Source organism: Rana temporaria, chromosome 3 (genome assembly GCF_905171775.1).
Source record: "Rana temporaria chromosome 3, aRanTem1.1, whole genome shotgun sequence".
Lineage (NCBI taxonomy): Eukaryota > Metazoa > Chordata > Amphibia > Anura > Ranidae > Rana > Rana temporaria.
In genome coordinates, this window is record NC_053491.1 from 437,766,118 (window position 1) to 437,789,102 (window position 22,985).

The 22,985-nt window shown below is 43.8% G+C and overlaps 1 protein-coding gene across 1 annotated transcript in view; it reads left to right on the plus strand.

Moving 5' to 3' along the window:
* LOC120933283 (intercellular adhesion molecule 5-like) overlaps positions 1–22,985 on the plus strand; it is a 61,682-nt gene that overhangs the window by 17,520 nt on the left and 21,177 nt on the right. Inside the window, exons 2-3 of the mRNA XM_040346408.1 lie at positions 10,043–10,312; positions 19,468–19,707. Coding sequence (XP_040202342.1) covers positions 10,043–10,312; positions 19,468–19,707 — 510 coding nt within the window. The remainder of the gene's footprint in view (positions 1–10,042; positions 10,313–19,467; positions 19,708–22,985) is intronic.

Here is a 22,985-nt window from a genome sequence, read left to right on the forward strand (position 1 = left end):
GCTGAAAACGGTCAGGCGGACTGTTTTCAGCGGACAGTCTGTCCGTGTGTACGAGGCCTAAGAGTTCTAAAAGCTGGGAGGCAGAGGCGGGCATTGGGGTCATGTGACTGCTGAAATTGCCTGTCACAGCAGTCACATGATCAGATAGCATCCAATCACAAGTATGCATCAGGAGCTTACCTATCCCTGCACGCTACCATCCTGGGAGCGTGCAGGGAGCGCACTCTTATGCCGCGCACAAACGCTCGGAATTTCCGACAACAAATGTTTGATGGGTGCTTGTTGTCGGAAATTTCGTGTGTAGGCTTCATCGGACATTTGCTGTGGGAATTTCCGACAACATTTGTGCGACCGTGTGTATGCAAGAGCCAAAATCAGTCGGAAAAAAATACACGGTTTTGTTGGCGGAGTGTGGTAAGTTGTTTTACCAGGGCTGGTATTCTGCATTGCATTTTATATAATGTAGTATTGCTGGGATTTGTAGTCCTCTGTAACTGCTGGTATTCTGCATTGCGTTTTATATAATGTATTGCTGGGATTTGTTGTTCCTCTATAGCTGCTGGTATTCTCCATTGTGCTGTATAATGTATTATTGCTGGGATTTGTAGTTCCTCTATAACTGGTCAGTGGTAATCTGCATCGCGCATTATAATCATTATACGGGGTAATGGAGAATACCAACAGTTACAGAGGAACAACAAATCCCAGCAATAATACATTATACAGCGCAATGCAGAATACCGCTTTAAGGCATCCTATGCGTAGCTGTCAGTTGGACAGCCGATTCCTGTTCTGTGTATCAGGAGCAACAAGAGAAGCTCCTACGCATTTTATACTGACCTCATTCATAAACACATCCTAAAAACATTCTGATGTATTACTGTCTGTGTAAAAAAAATTCCATTAATCTGCACATAAAATCCAACTTGGAGCTGTAGTTAAAATTACTCATACATTGGGGTACATTGGGGTCAACACCGTACTGCATGGGTTAAATGCTCCTTTGGCTGGGGGTAAAGAAATAAGTACAAATACTTACCATATGATATTCCTCTCCTGTGCTGTTCGATGCTCTGGAATGTGGAAGGGCCCTTTCCATCTTCCCGTACAATGCAGGACTATTACACCTGCATTGTACCTGATGACGTCAGAGAGCCCTCACCAGCCAATTGGCAAAGTGGCATGGGGGACCAGACACACAAAGGAAGCCTGTGAGAGTAAGGAATATGGTAAGTATTTTACCTATTGCTTTCCCCCCTAGCCGAGCATTTATCCCATACAGTGTGGGGTGACCCCTCTGCATTGATTGTAAAAGGTAAACTTAAAAAAAAAAATATGTTGTTGGATATATCTTATCGCAGGAAGTAAAAATGTAGTTAATTTTTTTTTTTTCAAAATTGTCAATAAATTTTGTTTTTTTAACCACTTGCTTACTGGGCACATATACCTCCTTCCTGCCCAGGCGAAATTTCAGCTTTCGGCACTGCGTCGCTTTAACAGACAATTGCGCGGTCGTGCGACGTGGCTCCCAAACAAAATTGACGTCCTTTTTTTCCCACAAATAGAGCTTTCTTTTGGTGGTATTTAATCACCTCTGCGGTTTTTATTTTTTGTGCTATAAACAAAAAAACAGCGACACTTTTGAAAAAAAAAACACTATTTTTTACTTTTTGCTATAATAAATATCCCATTTTTAAAAAAAAATATATATAGGCCGATACGTATTCTTCTACCTATTTCTGGTTAAAAAAAATCGCAAAAAGCATATAGTGACTGGTTTGCGCAAAAGTTATAGCGCCTACAAAATAGGGGACATAATTATGATTTTTTTTTTTTTTTACTATTAATGTCGGCGATCTGCAATTTTTATTGGGACTGCGACATTATGGCGGACGCATCGGACACTTTTGACACATTTTTGGGACCATTCACACTTATACAGCGATCAGTGCTATAAATATGCACTAATTATTGTATAAATGTGACTGCCAGTGAAGGGGTCAACACTAGGGGGCGAGGAAGGGGTTAAATGTGTAACCAGGGAGTGATTCTTACTGTGGGGGGGAGGGGACTGACTGGGGGAGGTGACCGATCTGTGTCCCTATGTACAAGGGACACAGATCGGTCTCCTCTCCCTGACAGGACGTGGAGCTCTGTGTTTACACTCAGAGCTCCACGTCCCTGCTCTGTTACTGGGCAATCGCAGGTGCCCGGCGGCCACTACGGCCGCACGCGCATCGTGTTCCCAGTAACACGACGGGTGCGCCCGCGTCGCCCACGCCCCCTAGCGGCTGTGAAAGACAAGGATGTCATATGACGTCCTGTCAGAACAATAGGACTATTGTACCGCCGTCAATTGACGGCGGCCGGTAGTGTAGTGGTTAAACGCAAAAAATAAAAACTGCAGAGGTGATCAAATACCACCAAAAGGTATCATCTGGTGAGGAATTTCTGGAATAAGATATTTGAGATTTATCAGGAAGTGTCGGGAGCGGAGACGAGTCCAAGTATAACTATTTCACTATTCTCTTTAATGCCAGATTCAATTAAGGCTATAAAAACGGGCATTCTTCACCATATGACAACGGCAGCTAGAACATTAATAGTAGATGGAGAGAAATAAAAAGCCTGACGATAACAGACTGCATATGTGAAATGTTCGAAATACAATATATAGAAAAACAGATATGAGAAGAAGGTTATATAAAAAATCAAATGCCAGGAATATGGCAAAAAAGGGAAGAATTTCGGTCCTCAAAAAGAATGATAGAATATTTATGAATGAAAAGGAACAGTCAACCCCTTAACCACTTGACGACCTCCGCACGCAAATGTACGTCGACACAATGGCACAGGCAGGCACATTGGCGTACCTGTACATCCCTTTAAATTTGCCGCCCAGCAGGCGTGCCTCGTGAGCGTGTTCGTGGGTCCCAGGAACTCGATGTTCCCGGTCGGCCCGCGGTCGGCAAAGGAAGAACAGGGGGATGCCTTTGTAAACAAGGCCCTATTCTGCCTAGTGACACTGTCACTGATGGCTGTTCCCCGTAATCGGGAACGGTCATCAGTGATGTGACGTGTAGCCACGCCCCCTAACAGTAAGAATCACTCCATAGTACTGACCCTGCAGTGCCACCTAGTGGTTAACCCCTTCACGGCCAGTGTCATTTTTACAGTAATCAGTGCATTTTTATAGCACTGATTGCTGTAAAAATGACAATGGTCCCAAAAATGTGTCAAATGTGTCCGACATAAAGTCACAGTCACAATAAAAATTGATGATCACCGCCAAAATTATTAATAAAAATGCCATAAAACTACCCCCTATTTTGTAGCTGCTATAACTTCCGCGCAAACCGGTCAATATACGCTTATTGCGATTTATTTTTTACCAAAAATATGTAGACGAATACGTATCGGCCTAAATTTTTATTTATATATTTTTGGGGGATATTTATTATAGCAAAAAGTAAAAAATATTGTTTTTTTTTCAAAATTGTCGCTCTATTTTTGTTTATAGCGCAAAAAATAAAAACCGCAGAGGTGATCAAATACCACTGAAAGAAAGCTATATTTACGGGGAAAAAAGGGCGTCAATTTTGTTTGGGAGCCGCGCCGCACGACCGCTCAATTGTCAGCTAAAGCATGGCAGTGCCGAATCGCAAAAAAGTGGCCTGGTCTTTGACCAGCAAAATGGTCCGGGTCTGAAGTGGTTAAGAGGGTATAGGAGGAAAAGAGGGAGAGAATAAGACATGTATGGGTGTTTCTCTCTTTTTTTTTCGGTAGGATGAACGAGTTTGGAATGATAGGTGCATATGAGGGGGGGGGGGGGGTAAAACTCCTGAAGTCGAATAGAGGAATGTAGGATGGGAATAAGAAAGGTAATAGGGAACAACTAAGATTCCTTATAGTCATACAGGAGAATAAATAAATGAATATGAATATTTTAATGAATTTTGTATAATTGTAAATATTTGTGTATACATCAATAAAAAGGAAATTGAAAACAAATACCACCAAAATAAAGCTCTATTTGTGTGGGGAAAAAAATATTTGGGGACAGCATTGCACGACAAAGTAAAAGTAACGCAGTGCTGTATCACAAAAAATGGCCTGGTCATTAAGGGAGTAAACCTTCCGGAGCTGAAGTGGTTAAACAGAAATAAAAATATTTGTATACATTTATTTTTTAGCTGTGAAATATATTATAAAACAAAATAAAAATGTTCTGACTGCCATCTATTTCAAGTGAAGTGTCTGCATTTTCCATAACACCAATCTCCTCCGCCCACAATACCCAATGCCTAGGACTGGTGTGGTTTCCTAAGCTCTACATCAGCTGCTTTTTCGATTTCCTGCCTTTTCAGTGCGGCTGGTTCTGTTATCAGACAGGAAATAGAGACAAGAAGCAAACCGATGGGAAACTACCTATGTGTGATATTAAAATGTGATTGTTCAGCTCAACCTAAAGTAATAGGGCCGGATTCAGATACATTGGTGTACCTATCCGCGTGGCGTAACGTATCTCAGATACGTTACGCTTCCGTAAATTAGGGTGCAAGTTCCGTATTCAGAAAGAACTTGCGCCCTTAGTTACGGCGGCGTAACATCTGTGATCCGGCAGATGTTCAGACCCATGAGCAGATAGCGTGGTGTATGAAAAGATATAAGGGCTCCAATAGTATAAAAACCTTTTGATTTATTGCTCAAAACAGTAAATAACACACTTACAATTAGAACTTGAAATGAAAGCCTTGTGTCCGATGCGCCGGCCAAGGCGCGATCGGACAAACCCATCCGTCAGGGTAAGCGAGCAGTAAACAGGCGGTAACATCAGCACGTTGCACCGCTCCGCCCTACGCGTTTCGTAATAACCTTAATAACCACCAATGCCGTAATAGCCTTAAAGACGGCCCTGATTCAAACACAAGACCTCCTCCGTAACACCAAACTGATGACCTATAGAGGGCTGAAACCTCACCTATAGAAAATACGAGTTATAATCTTTATACAACCCACTTTAAATTTACCAGAACAATGTAATCTCAGGACCTACCCAAACTACCCAATCAATCTGTATTCAATCGATATGTCCCTCATACTACATAGTTGTTGGCAAAGGAGATTGTACAGTCACATTGGAAGGTGTGTGGTGAGCTTTAAACATGTCCTGGTTTTGCATGGGAAAATCAAGTCCTGTTTATTTATCGCAATAACAAAATGCCATAACTATATTTATGAACGCAAACTAAACCGCACATGGGGAACTTGCCAAATCTTTAAACCAGATGCATAAATAAGTTATTTCCTGAAAATAAAATAAGACAATGGTATTTAATTGTGAGCCTGGAAAAACATCCACACTTGATTATTTATTACTGCATGATTGTCTTAGCTAAATATTGTAAGCAATTGATATTATATCTATCAACACAGACTTCCTGACACACATTCCACACCGCCTTTCACTGAAGAAAACTTTTCCTCCATCATTGGAGCCTTTCTTTGTTAAAGTCAAACTCCAGTCTTTCCCTCTATTTAATCTGTCTATGTGTTATAAGATAGATAGATAGCCCCAGATTCACAAAGCACTTACGCCGACGTATAACAATTTACGCCGACGTAAGTGCAAATGTGCGCCGTCGTATCTGTGCGCCAGACCCACAAACAGATATGCGCCTAAAACCAGGCTACACCCCGCCAACGTATCTTGCTTACGCCGGCATAGAGTGGGCGCACATTTAGGCTGGGAGCATGGTGCCGCTCCCATTGATTAGCCATTCAAACATGCAAATGAGGGAAATACGGCGATTCACAAACCTGCGTGCGCCCAACGCAGGCTATGAGAGTAAGTTGTACGTCCGGCGTAAAGTTAGGCCCCATAAAGGAGGTGCAACCTAGCAGCAGACATGCAAAGGTCTGCACCAGGGAACACAAGCCGGCGTATTTTACGTTGGACGTGTGTCTGGCTGGGCGTAGGTTACGTTCATGGCGTAGGCAGTGATCCGCCGTAGCTTAGGCAGTTGTTCCGACGTAGTTGTGAGCAGGCGCAGGGGGATGCATCCACGTCACGGCGCATGCACAGTTCGTTATACGTACTTGTCTGGCGCTCGGCCCATCGTTTGCATGGGGTCACGCCTCATTTGCATGGGTCACGCCCACTTCCACCTACGCCGGCCTGCGCCTTTGAAACCCACGCCACGCTGGTGCAACGTTGGGAGCACTGGCTTGATGAATTCCATGCTTGCCTCTCTGCGCTGCGTTGGCGTAGCGTACAGGGGTTACACTACGGTGGCGTAATGTGCGCCGTGCTCTCGGTGAATATGGACCATAGAATTTTTCATTGATGGAAGCTATAGTACAACTTTTATGAATGGAGGAGCTGTCATGTCAGCACAAGTGATGAGTACATATGGCAAGTTCCTAGGTACTATTAACCCAGCTGCACTGGAAGATGACAATGTTTTTGCTTCTTCCTTTCTTCTTAGCAGTATTTTGCAGCTAATCTTTCAACGTTATTTATTTACCATTATAATTTAAGCTTTTTTGTTTTGTTTATACAGTATATCCAAAAAAAAGCTAAAAACTATGTATACACATATATATATATATATATATATATATATACACACACACACCGAGTATGTCTCAAAAGTGAGTACACCCCTTAAATTTTTGTAAATATTTTATTATATTAATATTTTAATATTTATTATCTTTTCATGTGACAACACTGAAGAAATGACACTTTGCTACAATGTAAAGTAGTGAGTGTACAGCTTGTATAACAGTGTACATTTGCTGTCTCCTCAAAATAACTCAACACAGCCATTAATGTCTAAACCGCTGGCAACAAAAGTGAGTACACCCCTAAGTGAAAATGTTCAAACTGGGCCCAAAATATTTTGTGTGGCCACCATTATTTTCCAGCACTGCCTTAACCCTCTTGGGCATTGAGTTCACCAGAGCTTCACAGGTTGTTACTGGAGTCTCTTCCACTCCTCCATGATGACATCACAGAGCTGGTGAATGTTAGAGACCTTGCGCTCCTCCACCTTCCATTTGAGGATGCCCCACAGATGCTCAATAGGGTTTAGGCCTGGAGACTAGAGTTGCCACCTCATCCCTTTAAACCTGAACACATATGAATTACACAGGTTCTGAGGCTAATTGAATGCAGATAAAGCACCAAGTGAGTTTAATTACCACCTTAATCAGCCACAGAACCTGTGTAATTATAATGTGTTTGGTTTTAAAGGGATGCGGTGGCACCCTTACTGGAGACATGCTTGGCCAGTCCATCACCTTTACTCTCAGCTTCTTTAGCAAGACAGTGGTTGTCTTGGAGGTGTGTTTGGGGTCGTTATGTTGGAATACTGCCCTGCAGCCCAGTCTCTGAAGAGAGGGGATAATGATCTGCTGCAGTATGTCACAGTACATGTTGGCATTCATGGTTCCCTCAATGAACTGTAGCTCCCCAGTGCCGGCAGCACTCATGCAGCCCCAGACCATGACACTCCCACCACCATGCTTGGCTGTAGGCAAGACACACTTGTCTTTGTATTCCTCATCTGGTTGCCTCCACACACGCTTGTCACCATCTGAAACAAATAAGTTTATCTTGGTCTCATCAGACCACAGGACATGGTTCCAGTAATCCGTGTCCTTAGTCTGCTTGTCTTCAGCAAACTGTTTGCAGGCTTTCTTGTGCATCATCTTTAGAAGAGTCTTCCTTCTGGGGCAACAGCCATGCAGGCCAATTTGATGCAGTGTGCGGCATATGGTCTGAGCACTGACAGGCTGACCCTCCACCCCTTCAACCTCTGCAGCAATGCTGGCAGCACTCATACCTCTATTTCCCAAAGACAATCTCTGGATATGACGCTGAGCACGTGCACTCAACTTCTTTGTTCGACCATGGCGAGGCCTGTTCTGAGTGGAATTTGTCCTTCTAAACTGCTGTATGGTTTTGCTGCAACTCAGTTTCAGGGTCTTAGCAATCTTCTTATAGCCTAGTCCATCTTTATGTAGCGCAACAATATTTTTTTTCAGATCCTCAGAGAGTTCTTTGCCATGAGGTGCCATGTTGAACTTCCAGTGACCAGTATGAGAGAGTGAGAGCGATAACACCAAATTTAACACACCTGCTCCCCATTCACACCTGAGACCTTGTAACACTAAGGCCGGGTACACACGGGCAAACATGTACGATGAAACCGGTCCGTCGGACCATTTTCACCGTACATGTCTGCCCGGGGACTTCTGTACGATGGCTGTACTAACATCGTACAGAAGTCCGCGCGTAAACAATACGCGGGGCGTGTCCGCGCCGTCGCCGCGATGATGATGCGGCGACGTGGGCGGGCCTGCCTTTTAAATGCTTCCACGCATGCGTCAAAGTTATTCGAAGCATGCGAGGGACAGCGGGCGCTCGGACATGTACGGTAGGTCTGTACTGACGATCATACATGTCCGAGCGGGCAGGATTCCAGCGGACAGTTTTAAAACAAGTCCAGGAATATTTGCCCGCTGGGAAAAGTCCCGGCGGGCAAATGTTTGCTGGAATTCTGCCCGCTCGCGCCTACACATGACCGAACATGTATGCTGAAACTGGTCCGCGGACCAGTTTCAGCATACATGTTTGGTCGTGTGTACGGGGCCTAACAAGTCACATGACACCGGGGAGGGAAAATGGCTAATTGGGCCAAATTTGGAAATTTTTCACTTAGGGGTGTACTCACTTCTGTTGCCAGCGGTTTAGACATTAATAGCTGTGTGTTAAGTTATTTTATACGTTATACATTGTAGCAAAGTGTAATTTCACATGAAAAGATATAATAAAATATTTTCAAAAATGTGAGGGTGTACTCACTTTTGTGAGATAGTGTGTGTGTATATATATATATATATATATATTTTATATATATATATATATATATATATATATATATATATATATATATATATATATACACACACACAATTATTTTTATTTTTTTATAAATAGCTTTATTATTCTTTTGCAAGATAAACAAAAATGTTGTGTCAATATACGCAGGCGAAATTATAGCATCAAATTTACTACCTTGAAAAAGTATCTATATCCATTTGAAATTGTTCAGCATTTTTTTTATGTTACAACCAAAAACGTAAATGTATTTTATTGGGATTTTATGTGATAGACCAACAAAAAAGTGGCACATAATTGTGAAGTGGAAGAAGTCAAAACTTTGTAGAACCTCCTTTCTCTGAAATTACAGCTGCAAGTCTTCTTGGGTATGTCTCTACTAGCTTTGCACATCTAGAGAGGGACATTTTTGCCCATTCTTCTTTGCAAAATAGCTCATGCTCTGACAGACAGGGGTGCTTAAAAAAATGTTTTTAAAAAATATCACTTTTATTGCTGTCACAAGGTTTTTAAACATAATTTGTGAAAGGAATAGGTAGTGACAGGTACACTTTATGGAGAGATCTCAGATGCCAACATCAGTGTGACTCTGTTTAGGTTCGGGAAAACAGAAGTAACGATAGTACTCGTCGCTTCCGGTTTCCAATACCAGAGAGCTCATCTAAGACCTTCTGGTCCTCCAATGGCTCTATGGTAAGCCGGCGGAACAGCCAGTTCTCCAGTGGGCGTTGGGAAAGGGGAGGTGACCTCTCCTGTCACCTGTAATGCAATCCAGCGGCTAATTAGCTGCTTGGGCGGCTTTTACATAAGTCGATTGCATCTTGTAAAAAAACAATTCTGAAATGATGCCTGTAGCAGCAGGCATCATCCCGGCATACAACTTTAAAGCCGCAATGTAAATATATGTAATGAGGTCTTCAAGTGGTTAACATTGCTTTAAGTTTCTGTAAGATTTTAGTGATTGGTTCAACATAAACTTTAATAAACTATTAAAGCACCTTGCCAGAGGTCCAGTCAGAATACATTATTTGTACGCCAGAAAACTTTGGATACGCCTTGAACCACTAGTCTTTACTGTGTTGAATGAATGGAACCAGTGATACATTCTTATAATGGAACATTTTGTCCTTTCAGGTAGTCTGCCAATCCCTGTTTTGCATTTCGAAGAGAATATCATTGAAGATGACGTCACGTCCATTACATGCACTTTACCCTACAATGACTACCCAGATGTTAAACTTGTCATCAAGGGTAACACGACCATCAAAGATTGCACCCCTAGAAAAGGAAACTACCCAAATGTCACCTGTACCGTGGAGGTCACCCAAGAGATGCATGAGATGGAGTTCACCTGTGAGGCTGAGTTTAAAACCCTAAGCCTGCCTAAACCAATGTACATTCAAAGTAAGTATAAGCTTCATCTCCATACAGTTGCAGCTTTATAGCTTTTTACATCCTAGATGTCCAACCTACAGTAGGGTGACCAGACATCCCAGGTTTCCGGGGACAGTCCCCGGATTGAGGACACTGTCCCTAGACCAGGTCTGTCCCCAGTTTTGTCCCCGGATTGGATTTGAACAGGGGCTGGGGCTATTTCGAAGACAGTCAGTGCAGAATAAAAAAAAAATCTGAATTACACACCCCTGCTCCGCCGCTCCTACTAGCTTAAAGTGGAAGTAAACCCACCTATCATTTTCTGCCAAGGAAGCTGCCATCTTGGCCTATATTTAATCTTCAACTGCCATGGTGCTGCACATGTGATCAGTTATGACACCAGCCATTGGATGGTTTGACAGTTTGGTTGAGAGCACAACCAATGGGACAGTTAGCAATCCCGGCATGCCGGAAATGCAACTGCTTTTTGAAACTGTTAAATCGATGGGTTTACTTCCGCTTTAAGGGGGGTGTATTTTTTCCATTATCTGTTCCCCTTTTTGATGATCATGTGCTGTTCGGAGCGGAGGAAATATTTATTCAGTTCCAGTGCATGCCCATTCAGCTCCGCTCGCATGTTCTTCCTCCGCTCCCCACCCAGTAGTAGCCGGGGCCTGGAGAGTAAGACTTGATAGGCTGTGAGGCGGGTGGCAACGGCGACAGTCAGAGAGTCGCTGATTGCTGCCATTACTAGTAAAAAAAAAATGTCCCCAGATTTCATTTAAAAATTATCCCCTTAACCTACAGCCCTCCCTTGGCAGCAGCGGCCTGTCCATAAGGGGGTAGATTCAGAAAGAATTTCCGCCGGCGTATCTATTGATACGCCGTGTAAATTCAAATCTGCGCCGGCGTATCTTCTTTCTGTATTCAGAAAGCAAGATACGCCGACATTAGCCTAAGATCCGACTGGCGTAATTCTCTTACGCCGTCGTATCTTAGGGTGCATTCTCACGCTGGCCGCTAGGTGGCACTTCCGTCGTTTTCGGCGTAGAGTAGAGTATGCAAATTACCTAGATACGCCGATTCACAAACGTACGTGCGCCCGGCAGTAGTTTTTTACGTTGTTTGCGTAAGGCTTTTTCCGGCGTAACGTTGCTCCTGCCTCTATGAGGCGCACGCAATGTTAAGTATGGACGTCGTTCCCGCTTAGATTTTTGAATTTTTTACGTCGTTTGCATAAGTCGTTCGAATAGGGCTGGACGTAATTTACGTTCACGTTGAAACCAATACGTTGTTGCGGTGTACTTGGGAGCAATGCACACTGGGATATGTACACGGACGGCGCATGCGCCGTTCGTACAAAACGTCAATCACGTCAGGTCATCATAGATTTACATAAAACACGCCCCCTTCCACATTTTAGTTACGCGCGCTTACGCCGGCCCCATTTACGCTACGCCGCCGCAACTTACGGAGCAAGTGCTTTGTGAATACTGCACTTGCTCCTGTAAGTTGCGGCGGTGTAGCGTAAATACGATACGCTGCGCCGCCGTAAGATCAAGCGCAGCTACCTAAATCTAGCCCAAAGAGCACAGGGGCCACGCCCCCCATAATCCATGCGCCCCACCCCTAATTTAATTTTTTTAGAAGCACACGAGTAAAGACAGAGGCTCTAATTGGCTTCAAAGAAGAGTGGGCTCGGAGTGCAGTGGGCCCACCCAGTTGTGTGACAGTAGCAAATTAATGTTTGCTATTGTCTTCCTGTTTGTTCTCCCAGCCACCCATCTATGCAGCAGGTGGCGCTGTAATATTGTAGTGTATAAATCATGTTTTCTATGATATAACAGGATGTATTGTCTATCTCAGTGCATGCACTTGTATATTCCTGCTTCCTGTTCATGTTTCTCCATGAAATGAAAGCTTTATTACTGCATCCAAGAAGCATCCAGCGCTTATTGCAATACTTTGCACAGTATGCATCGCATTACATTCAAACCAAAGATAAACAAAAAGATAAGATATGGGGGGTGGGTTTAAAACACCCCAAGATGTGCTTTATAATCCAATATTACAGAACATATTAATAGAGTTGAAAAAAAAAGCATAAGAGTCCAGTGTACTGTGAGAAGCTTACTGTAACATCTGATAATACTGTAACCTCCAGAGATAACGAAGGGGAAATAATTATACAAAAATTTAGGAAAAAAATACAAATCTGAACGAGGTACATTAAAGTGGAAGTAAAGTCTACTTTGTAACTACAGGTAAATCCTAAAATATGACTTACCTTTAGGTATGGTGAATATCTCCTAAACTTTCACTGTTTAGGGGATATTAACACAGGATGCATTCAGTGACGTCACCGGCGCATGCGCTCTAAAGGGACTGCCCACCCACGACTCACCTTCAGATCTTCATGCCAGGATTTTCCTCGCACATACATGGGAGTGACATCATCGCAGTCCTTGCCATTCATATAGCCATAGCACGCAATCTAGAAAGGAAGACCCGGTGAAGGAGGAAGCGCTGGGGAGCCCTGACAGTGATGCGCGGGAGGGCTCCGTGTGCAGGTAAGTCTGTTAAAATGTGTATGTAGTGCATATTAGTACATTATGCAGTGGCGTCACTAAGGTTGGAGTCACCCGGTGCCGTAAAACATGGTGTCACCCCCCCTCTGTCTAGGCTGCCCAGCTCCAAGCAGGCAGCGCACGGGCACGGGGCGCACCCCAAACCAGCCCCTGTAAATGATAGTATAGGGCAGTATAGTGGCAGGTTAGGGTAGTATAGAGTGGTATAGTGGCAGGTTGGTGTAGTGGGGTGTTATAGGACAGGTTAAGGTGGTATAGGGCATGTTGGGGTGATATAGGGTAGTTTGGGGTGGTATAGGGCAAGTTAGGGTTGCATAGAGCAGGTTGGGGTGGTATAGGGTAAGTTAGGGTGGTACGGGGCAGGTTGGGGTGGTATAGTGCAAGTTAGGGTGGCATAGGGCAAGTTGGAATGGCATGGGAAAGGTTGGGGTGGTACAGGGCAAGTTAGGGTGGCATTGGGAAGGTTGGGGTGGTATAGGGTAAGTTATGGTGGCATAGGGCAGATTGGGGTGGTACAGGGCAAGTTAGGGTGGCACAGGGCAAGTTGGGGTGGCATGGGAAAGTTTGGGGTGGTACAGGGCAGGCTGGGGTGGCACAGGGCAGGCTGGGGTGGCACAGGGCAGGCTGGGGTGGTACAGGGCTGTTGGGGGGGTACAGGGCAGGCTGGGGTGGTATAGGGCTGTTTGGGGTGGTACAGGGCAGGCTGGGGTGGTACAGGGCAGGTTGGGTGGTACAGGGCAGGCTGGGGTGGCACAGGGCAGGCTGGGGTGGTACAGGGCAGGCTGGGATTGCACAGGGCAGGCTGGGCATGTCAGCTAAAAAAAAAAACGGGATGGTGTCACCCCTCTAGCGGGTGTCACCCGGTGCGAACCCCCCCCCCCCCCCCGCACCACCCTTGCAACGCCTCTGACATTATGACTTAAAGGGGTTGTAAACCCTCCTGTTTTTTCACCCTAATGCATCCTATGCATTAAGGTGAAAAAACATCTAACAATTACTGGCTCCCCCAGCCCCCAGTTTTACTTACCTGAGCCCCGTCAAAGTCCTGCGTCGAGAATGCGCTGGATCTTTGCCCGAGGTTCTCGGCTCTTCATTGGATAGATTGATAGCAACGCAGCCATTGGCTCCCGCTGCTGTCCATCAAATCTAATGATGCGGGCGCCGAGAAAACAGGGCCAAGTCCTGCATTCAGCAGCTATGGACGCCGAATTCTGGACTCGGGAGCGCGCGTGCAAGGTAACCCCCTTGGGAGAGCGCTTCCCAGAGGGGGTTATCTGATGCGGGGAGGTGCCTAGAGAGCCGTCGGGGGACCCCAGAAAGCGGCGTTTCGGAGCTGCACAGTGGAGGTAAGTATGACATGTTTGTTATTTAAAAAAGAAATAAAAATCAAACCTATAGTGTCACTTTAAACCTGCAGAGAGACGAATGTTTTATTTTTTATTTTGTGGCAGTTTACCACTGCTTTAATAGACCTGATGGCCTAGGTTAGCAGAGACACAGAAAAATCAAAAGATGCTAATTTTACCATTAGAAATTGGAACTTCGTGTACAAAAACAGCACACAAATGATGAGTGCAAAAACTGCCTACAAGAATCTTTCCAAAGAAAATAAAAAAATTCACTTAGAAAGAAAGAAAAAAAAGAGGGAAAACCAGAAGAAAATTAAAGGGTCACTAAAGGAAAAAATGTTGTTAGCTGAAACGACTGTTTACAGGGTATAGAGACGTAGGGCCAGATTCACGTAGGAGAGCGCATCTTTGTGCGGGCGTAACATATCCTATTTACGTTACGCCTCCGCAACTTTGACAGGCAAGTGCAGTATTCACAAAGCAAAGTTGCGGCGGCATAGCGTAAATAGGCCGGCGTAAGCACGCCTAATTCAAATGTGGAAGATGTGGGCGTGTGTTATGTAAATTTATTGTGACCCAACGTAAATGACGCTTTTTACGAACGGCGCATGCGCCGTCCGTGAAAGTATCCCAGTGCGCATGCTCCAAATTAACCCGCAAAAAGCCAATGCTTTCGAAATGAACGTAAATGACGCCCAGCCCTATTCGCGAACGACTTACGCAAACGACGTAAAACGTGAAAAATTCTACGCTTTTCCGACGTCCATACCTAACATTGGTACACCTCATCTACGCCTCATAGAGCAGGGGTAACTTTACGCCAGAGAAAGCCTTACGTAAACGGCGTATCTGTACTGCGACGGCCGGGCGTACGTTCGTGAATAGGCATATCTAGCTGATTTACATATTTCTAGGCGTAAATCAGCGTACACGCCCCTAGCGGCCAGCGTAAATATGCAGTTAAGATACGACGGCGTAGGAGACTTATTCTGGCGTATCTGATTCTTTGAATTAGGCGCCAAGATACGACGCCTCAGACTCAGAGATACGACGGCGTATCTCCTACGTGAATCTGGGCCATAATAGTTAACTGATTACTTTTAAAAATTATTAAAAATAGATAAAAACCAATCACATAATGTGCCTGCAGTTTAGTATCGTTTTTGCTGTTGTTTCCTGGTTCTCTGATGTACAGAGCCAGAGAGCCAATAGAGGGCAGTGATGGATTGTAAAACGAAACTGGATTGGTGCTGACACACAGTAATCACACCTCCTTGATTAGTCACCACAGAGAGAAATCTCCCAGTACTGTGGTGATCAGGAAACAGACAACAAGGAAGTGTCCAGAGCAGAGAGGAATTATAGCAACATCAAAGCAAAAACGAACAATGAGGACATGAAACCAGGACTGCAGTAAGGTAAAGGAAGCTATTTAGCTAAAAAAAATATTTCCTTTAGTGACCCTTTAAGGATAGACAAGTAAGAAAAAAGAGTGAGAAGAAAAAGAGATAAGTATACCCTTCACGAGTCCTACACCGCCCACCTATATGTCCTCATTTTGGCTCCTGCAAATAGACTGACACTGCTCCCTCGCTGTACTGTATCTATAGAGGAGAAGCATTGTCACCCTAGGACAGGATGTTAGAACTACAGAACACCTCTCTCCCTCTCCTCTTTCCCCATTATATGGAGAGGGGATGTTCTATAGTTTACAGAAAGAACTGGTAAAGTCGATAACGTTGTTTGAGGTGTCAATTCAGTGCACAGGTAGTTACAAGCTCAGTGGATTTTTCAAATGGTCAACGGTTATTTTTCTGTACTTGCAGAAAATGTACTTAGTCTAGAAGAAAACTAATACAGTTGAACCACGGATTACAAGCATAATCCGTTCCAGGAGTATGCCTGTAATCCAAAGTAATCACATATCAAATCGAGTTTTCCCATTGAAATCAATAGAAACGAAAATAATTTGTTCCACATTGACTTCAATGGGATGCAATACTGAATGCAGCCAGAGGTGGGGGGGGGGGGGGCGCCAAAGAGCACCGAAAACGTCCGAAAAGGCCCGAAGACACTTCAGCTAGTTTCCTGCGCCCCCGTACCTCAGGCCAAATGAGGTACTGCTGGCCAATGTTTGGATTTTCTCGGCTCCTGCGCCACCGTACCTCAGGCCAAATAAGGTACTGCAGGCCTATTTTCAACTCTGCTCGGCTTCTGCGCCCCCCTAGCTCAGGCCAAATGAGGTACTGCAGGCCTATTTAGCTTGAATTCTGCTTGTCTTGCGAGTCAACACTCGCAAACCGAGTCAGAATTTAAAAAAAAAGTTGCTCGCAAATCATAACGCTCTCAGACCAAGTTACTCTTAAAGTGGAGTTCCACCCATAAATATAACATTACATCAGTAGTTTTTAAAAAAATGTCATTAGTCCTTTCCGAATTTTTTTTTTTTTTTTTTAGATGCCTTCAAAGTGTTGTTGCTAGGCAGAATAGTTAATCTTCCCACTTCCTACACCTAGGTGCTTAATGCTTCCTAACCTACGCCGCACAGACTCCTGGGAATGTAGTGGGTGTAACTTTCCAGGAGTCTGTGCACTCCCCAGTCTCAAAGAATCATGTGACTTGGACAGCACAGGTGCTGAAACCTGATCTGACACTGCTTGTGCAGCACTGAGCATGTGCAAGGCTGAAATCCAGGAAGTCATACAGTCTGGCTTCATGATGCCCACACTTAAGATGGCCCCAGTCAATTTCTATGTTATAAAGTGTCTAAATGCTGTAACAACCTAACAAAACGGACCTTAGTTTACAGACTAACTTTACTAGAATACATTAAGCTTGTGTATTACAGGGGTATTTATATTTAAAAAGTGAAATTGTGGCCGGAACTCCGCTTTAAACCGAGGTTCCACTGTACAGCCACCACATCTAAGGATTGAAAAGTGATAAGCGCTCCAGGTATGTGTCAAATTACAACCAAAGTATATACGTGAATGGATGGACCACAATCAGAGAATGAGTGACCAAACTCAAAATGTGCAGTGCGTGCCAAAAAATAATAAGAAGAAGAAAATATATTCAGATGTGATAGATTATAGGGATGTCCAGTCCTCTGTGAATCTAAAATCACTGTGATGATCACACATAAATAAATATAAAAATAGATATATAAACTGAATATATATACATATATATATATATGGAATAGTGTAAAAAGTAAGTGAGCGAATGTATAAAAGTGCAACAGTGATGCTAATAAAGCAGTCTATAGGTGGAGATGATGAGATGTTTCCATAAAAGATATCTGTGTAGAAGGCAGCAGTTTAAAAATCCTCATGAGTGTTGTAGTGCCCTTACCATGAAGGTGCTATATGTGCGCATATAGAGATATCCCTCCGGGTCTCCGATCACCCCTGTCCTGGGATCAGTCAGTGTACGTTGTACCAGCAGCTGTATTCCATTAAGGTGTCCTGGGCGCGTATCTACTGATGTCCTCCGGGTCTCAGGTCACCTTTCTCCTGGGGTCACTTCATTCAAGTCTGTTCTGACTGCTGCATACCTCCAAAATATTCCCAATTGCAGTGGTCCAATAGGCAAAACAGTGGGGTGGGGAGAAAAGAAGATAGCCTCCAATGGTGTAGTAGGATTAGGAATCCAAAAGTATTTATTGTGGTTAAAAAGCAGGTAGCACAAACAGTGCTTGAAATAACAGAGCAGCGTTAAAAATCAAGGTGCAGACGTGGCGTTTAAAATTACCGCCTTACGTCCGATAGCCTCCGGCTTGTGTGAGTATAATCCTCGGTCTCGACTTTCGGCTCCCTACGGCGTTACGTCACGCACCTCGTGACTTCATCAGGGCATCCCCTGATGAAGTCACGAGGTGCGTGACGTAACGCCGTAGGGAGCCGAAAGTCGAGACCGAGGATTATACTCACACAAGCCGGAGGCTATCGGACGTAAGGCGGTAATTTTAAACGCCACGTCTGCACCTTGATTTTTAACGCTGCTCTGTTATTTCAAGCACTGTTTGTGCTACCTGCTTTTTAACCACAATAAATACTTTTGGATTCCTAATCCTACTACACCATTGGAGGCTATCTTCTTTTCTCCCCACCCCACTGTTTTGCCTATTGGACCACTGCAATTGGGAATATTTTGGAGGTATGCAGCAGTCAGAACAGACTTGAATGAAGTGACCCCAGGAGAAAGGTGACCTGAGACCCGGAGGACATCAGTAGATACGCGCCCAGGACACCTTAATGGAATACAGCTGCTGGTACAACGTACACTGACTGATCCCAGGACAGGGGTGATCGGAGACCCGGAGGACATCAGTAGATACGCGCCCAGGACACCTTAATGGAATACAGCTGCTGGTACAACGTACACTGACTGATCCCAGGACAGGGGTGATCGGAGACCCGGAGGGATATCTCTATATGCGCACATATAGCACCTTCATGGTAAGGGCACTACAACACTCATGAGGATTTTTAAACTGCTGCCTTCTACACAGATATCTTTTATGGAAACATCTCATCATCTCCACCTATAGACTGCTTTATTAGCATCACTGTTGCACTTTTATACATTCGCTCACTTACTTTTTACACTATTCCATATATATATATATGTATATATATTCAGTTTATATATCTATTTTTATATTTATTTATGTGTGATCATCACAGTGATTTTAGATTCACAGAGGACTGGACATCCCTATAATCTATCACATCTGAATATATTTTCTTCTTCTTATTATTTTTTGGCACGCACTGCACATTTTGAGTTTGGTCACTCATTCTCTGATTGTGGTCCATCCATTCACGTATATACTTTGGTTGTAATTTGACACATACCTGGAGCGCTTATCACTTTTTTACCTTGTTATCTTTTTTTGTGTTATGTGAACACTTTTAGATATAGCTGCCCCGGGTAATATTTACATCATTTACACTATTTTCACACATTTTGTTTACTCACAGTAGCGCATTGGAACTAAATATTTATTTTACATCTAAGGATTGGCAAGCTGGAATATATATATATTTTTTAGCAAACTGTTGGCACTGTATAAATACCAAATAATAATAATAATTTGTTTTGCTGTGTTTAGTTACACTTGATGATGAAATGGTGTTAATATTCAGTTGGGTCTATGGCTGTGTTATACCTAAATATTGCTCTGCATATTCCTGCATTTTGCCATTATCAATGACCATTCTCATCTCTTGGCATTGTCTTCCAGCTGGGCCCGAGATCACAGACTGTCCTGACAATTTGGTGTGGATTGAGGGAGAGGAGCACAGCTTCTACTGCAGGGCCACAGGATACCCCCCGCCAACAGTGACCTGTAAGAAAGACAACACCACCACCACCTATAAAGTTGAGGAGAAATTCACAGCAATGAGAAATATGATGGGGGTGTACACCTGCATTGCTTCGAACTTTGACAAGGTTACAAAGAAAGTAAACGTGTCTGTAGAGTGTAAGTATCTATTAAGCAATATAGGTTATACCATATTGGGCAACTTAAAGTAGAACTATAGGCAATATTTTTGGGGGTTTAATAGAAGTTTATAACTGCACTGTTGTCAATTTCTTGCCATTATTATCCCATTGTGGTGGGTCCCCTTCACTTCCCGTCCCACAGCCAAAACAGGAAGAGGAATGAAATCCCACCAAAGTGAGGAAATCCCTTGTTGTCACCACCAGGGTGACTGGAATTAGTGTCCCCATTGGAAGATTTCTCCTCTACTCCTGTTTTGGTGATAACACAAAATTTGGGATCATATATCATGCAACATTAGGTAAAAACAACATGACTCCCCCTTGCCCTCACTACACAATATTTGATGGCATGTGACCACACTGGAGCTTTGTTTATAAACCTGTTTATGTTTTTTTATACAATGTGACCACACAGGAGAATTTATTTTTTATAATCCTCTGTCTGTTTATATACCATGTTACCACACTGGAGCTTTGTTTACAAACCTGTTTCTGTTTATATACCATATGACTACATTGGAGGTTTGTTTACAAAACTCTATGGGGCAGATGCACAAAAGGATTACGCCGGCGTATCTACTGATACGCCGGCGTAATTTTAAATTTTCCGCGTTGTATCTTTGTTTTGTATCCACAAAACAAGATACGACAGGCGTACGTCTTAGGGATTTGCATAGAATGACGTCACTGTCGTAAGCATTGGCTTGTTCTGGGTTAATTTCGATCATGTGCACTGGGAGACCCCCACGGATGCGCAGTTAAAAAAAAAACGTTTAAGTTGGGTCACGACGTATTTACATAAAACGCGCCCCCATCACTTCCATTTGAATTCCGCGCCCTTACGCCGCAATAGATACACTACGCCGCCGTAACTTACGGCGCAAATTCATTGAGGATTCAAACCAATAAAAAGTAAGTTACAGCGGCGTAGTGTATCTTAGATACGCTACGCCTGGCGCATTAATGCGTGGATCTGCCCCTATCTGTTTATATATCATATGACCACACTGGATGTTTGTTTACAAAACTCTATCTGTTTATATATCATATGACCACACTGGAGCTTTGTTTATAAACCTCTGTTTGTTTACAAGCTATGTGACCGCATTGGAGGTTTGCTTATAAACCTCTGTTTATATATCATATGACCACACTGGATATTGGTTTATATAATTTGTCTGTTTATCTACCATATGACTACACTGAAGCTTTGTTTATAAACCTCTGTCTGTTTATATATCATATGACCACACTGACGCTTTGCTTATAAACCTCTGTTTATATATCATATGACCTTACTGAAGCTTTGCTTATAAACCTCTGTTTATATATCATATGAGCATACTGGAGGTTTGTTTATAAACTGTGACCACACTGGAGCTTTGTTTATTAACCTCTTGTCTGTTTATATACAATATGACCACACTGAAGCTTTGTTTATAAACCTCTGTCTGCTTATATATCATACAAACTACATTGGAGCTTCCTTTATAAACCTCCATCTGTTTATAAACCATGTGACCACACTGAAGCTTTGTTTATAAACCACTGTCTGCTTCAGGGGTGTAACTAGAAATCACAGGGCCCCATAGCAAAATGTTGTATTGGGGCCCCCCCCTCCAAAAAAAAAATGATCGGTCCAAATTATATATATATACACACACACACACACACATTTTATAGTTGCTTTATGGCATTTGGCAACCATTTCACACATAAAACTACATCTTTGATACCTGTTGTATATAAGAAAAAAAAAAAACTAAGTTTTATCTTATGGGTCTTTTTTTAGCTTTGTGTTCAGTCATTGTCAGAACTGGGGGAGAAATAACATGCAGTAGTAAATAATCTTTCTATAAAAACATCATGTCCAAACAGACTCACCTCTTTAATCCACCCCTGTGAATGTGCTCTTTTTTTTTCCCTCTCCAAGTGTGCTTGCCAGAGCCCAGTGCACAGCCCTCCCTGCCTCAGGGCGCTGACTACAGAAGTCAGCGCGCTGAGGTGGGGAGGCGTGTCACGCTGGGCTCTGGCAAGCACACTGGGTGGAGCAAGATGGCCGCCACTCCGGAGCTAGGCCAAAGCCGGGGACTTTCCTAGGCCGAGGCTCTGGAGCGCTCCGCAGATCGCGTAGTGTGCCGATCCGAAACAGGGTGACCCATTCGGATCACGGATCGGTGACGAACCGTTGCACCCCTATTCTTCATCCTCACCGGGCCCCACTCGGCTGCGGGCCCCATAGTGCCCGCGTGGGTCGCTATGGCGGTAGTTCCGCCACTGGTCTGCTTATATACCATGTGACTACACCATACCTCCCAACATTTTGAGACGGGAATGAGTGACACCTACTTGCCAACGTATGTAGGCATAGGACGCACCCCTTTGACACACACCCTTAACCGCTTAAGGACCGCCACACGACGATATACGTCGGCAGAGCGGCATGGCTGGGCATAAGCACGTACAGGTACGTTGTCTTTAAGAGTCACGACCCGGTCCTGAGCTCTGTGACCGCGCATGCGGGAATCGCAGACCCGATCGCCGCTGGTGTCCCGCGATGGGTCACAGAGCTGAAGAACGGGGAGAGGTAAGTGTAGACAAACCTTTCCCCATTCTTCCTAGTGTCAGTGATCGTCTGTTCCCTGTCATGGGGAACGATGATCAGTGACATGCCACGCCCCCTACAGTAAGAATCACACACTAGGCACACTTAACCCCTACAGCGCCACCTAGTGGTTGACCCCTTCACTGCCAGTGGCATTTTCACAGTAATCAGTACATTTTTATAGCACTGATTACTGTAAAAATTACAATGGTCCCAAAATAGTGTCAAATGTGTCCGCCATAATGTCGCAGTCACCATAAAAATCGCTGATCGCCGCTGTGAATGATGCTTCAGTGTAATTCTCCCTGCTTGGTTAAATTGTGGGTTAGAGGTAAAATGGATTCATGTGTTACAAGCTATTGACATGTTAATGACCCGTCTGCAGCTAGCTCCTTATTTCAAAGGGATGTTAATCCTGTTACTGTGATTAGAGGTGACTCATGTTATGTATTCTGATTGCTTCATTATGCGGTGCCAGGCTGCCCAGCTAATGTGTTCTGTACACCTTGTAATTAACTTCCCTGATGTCATTATTTAAAGAAAATGTGTCTCAGGTCGGCTCCGAATTGTCTGGCTATATTCTGTATGGGAAACTCCAGAGTGTGTGAAAAGGGGGTGGAGCTCCCATTGTTCCTTGATTAAGGATTTAG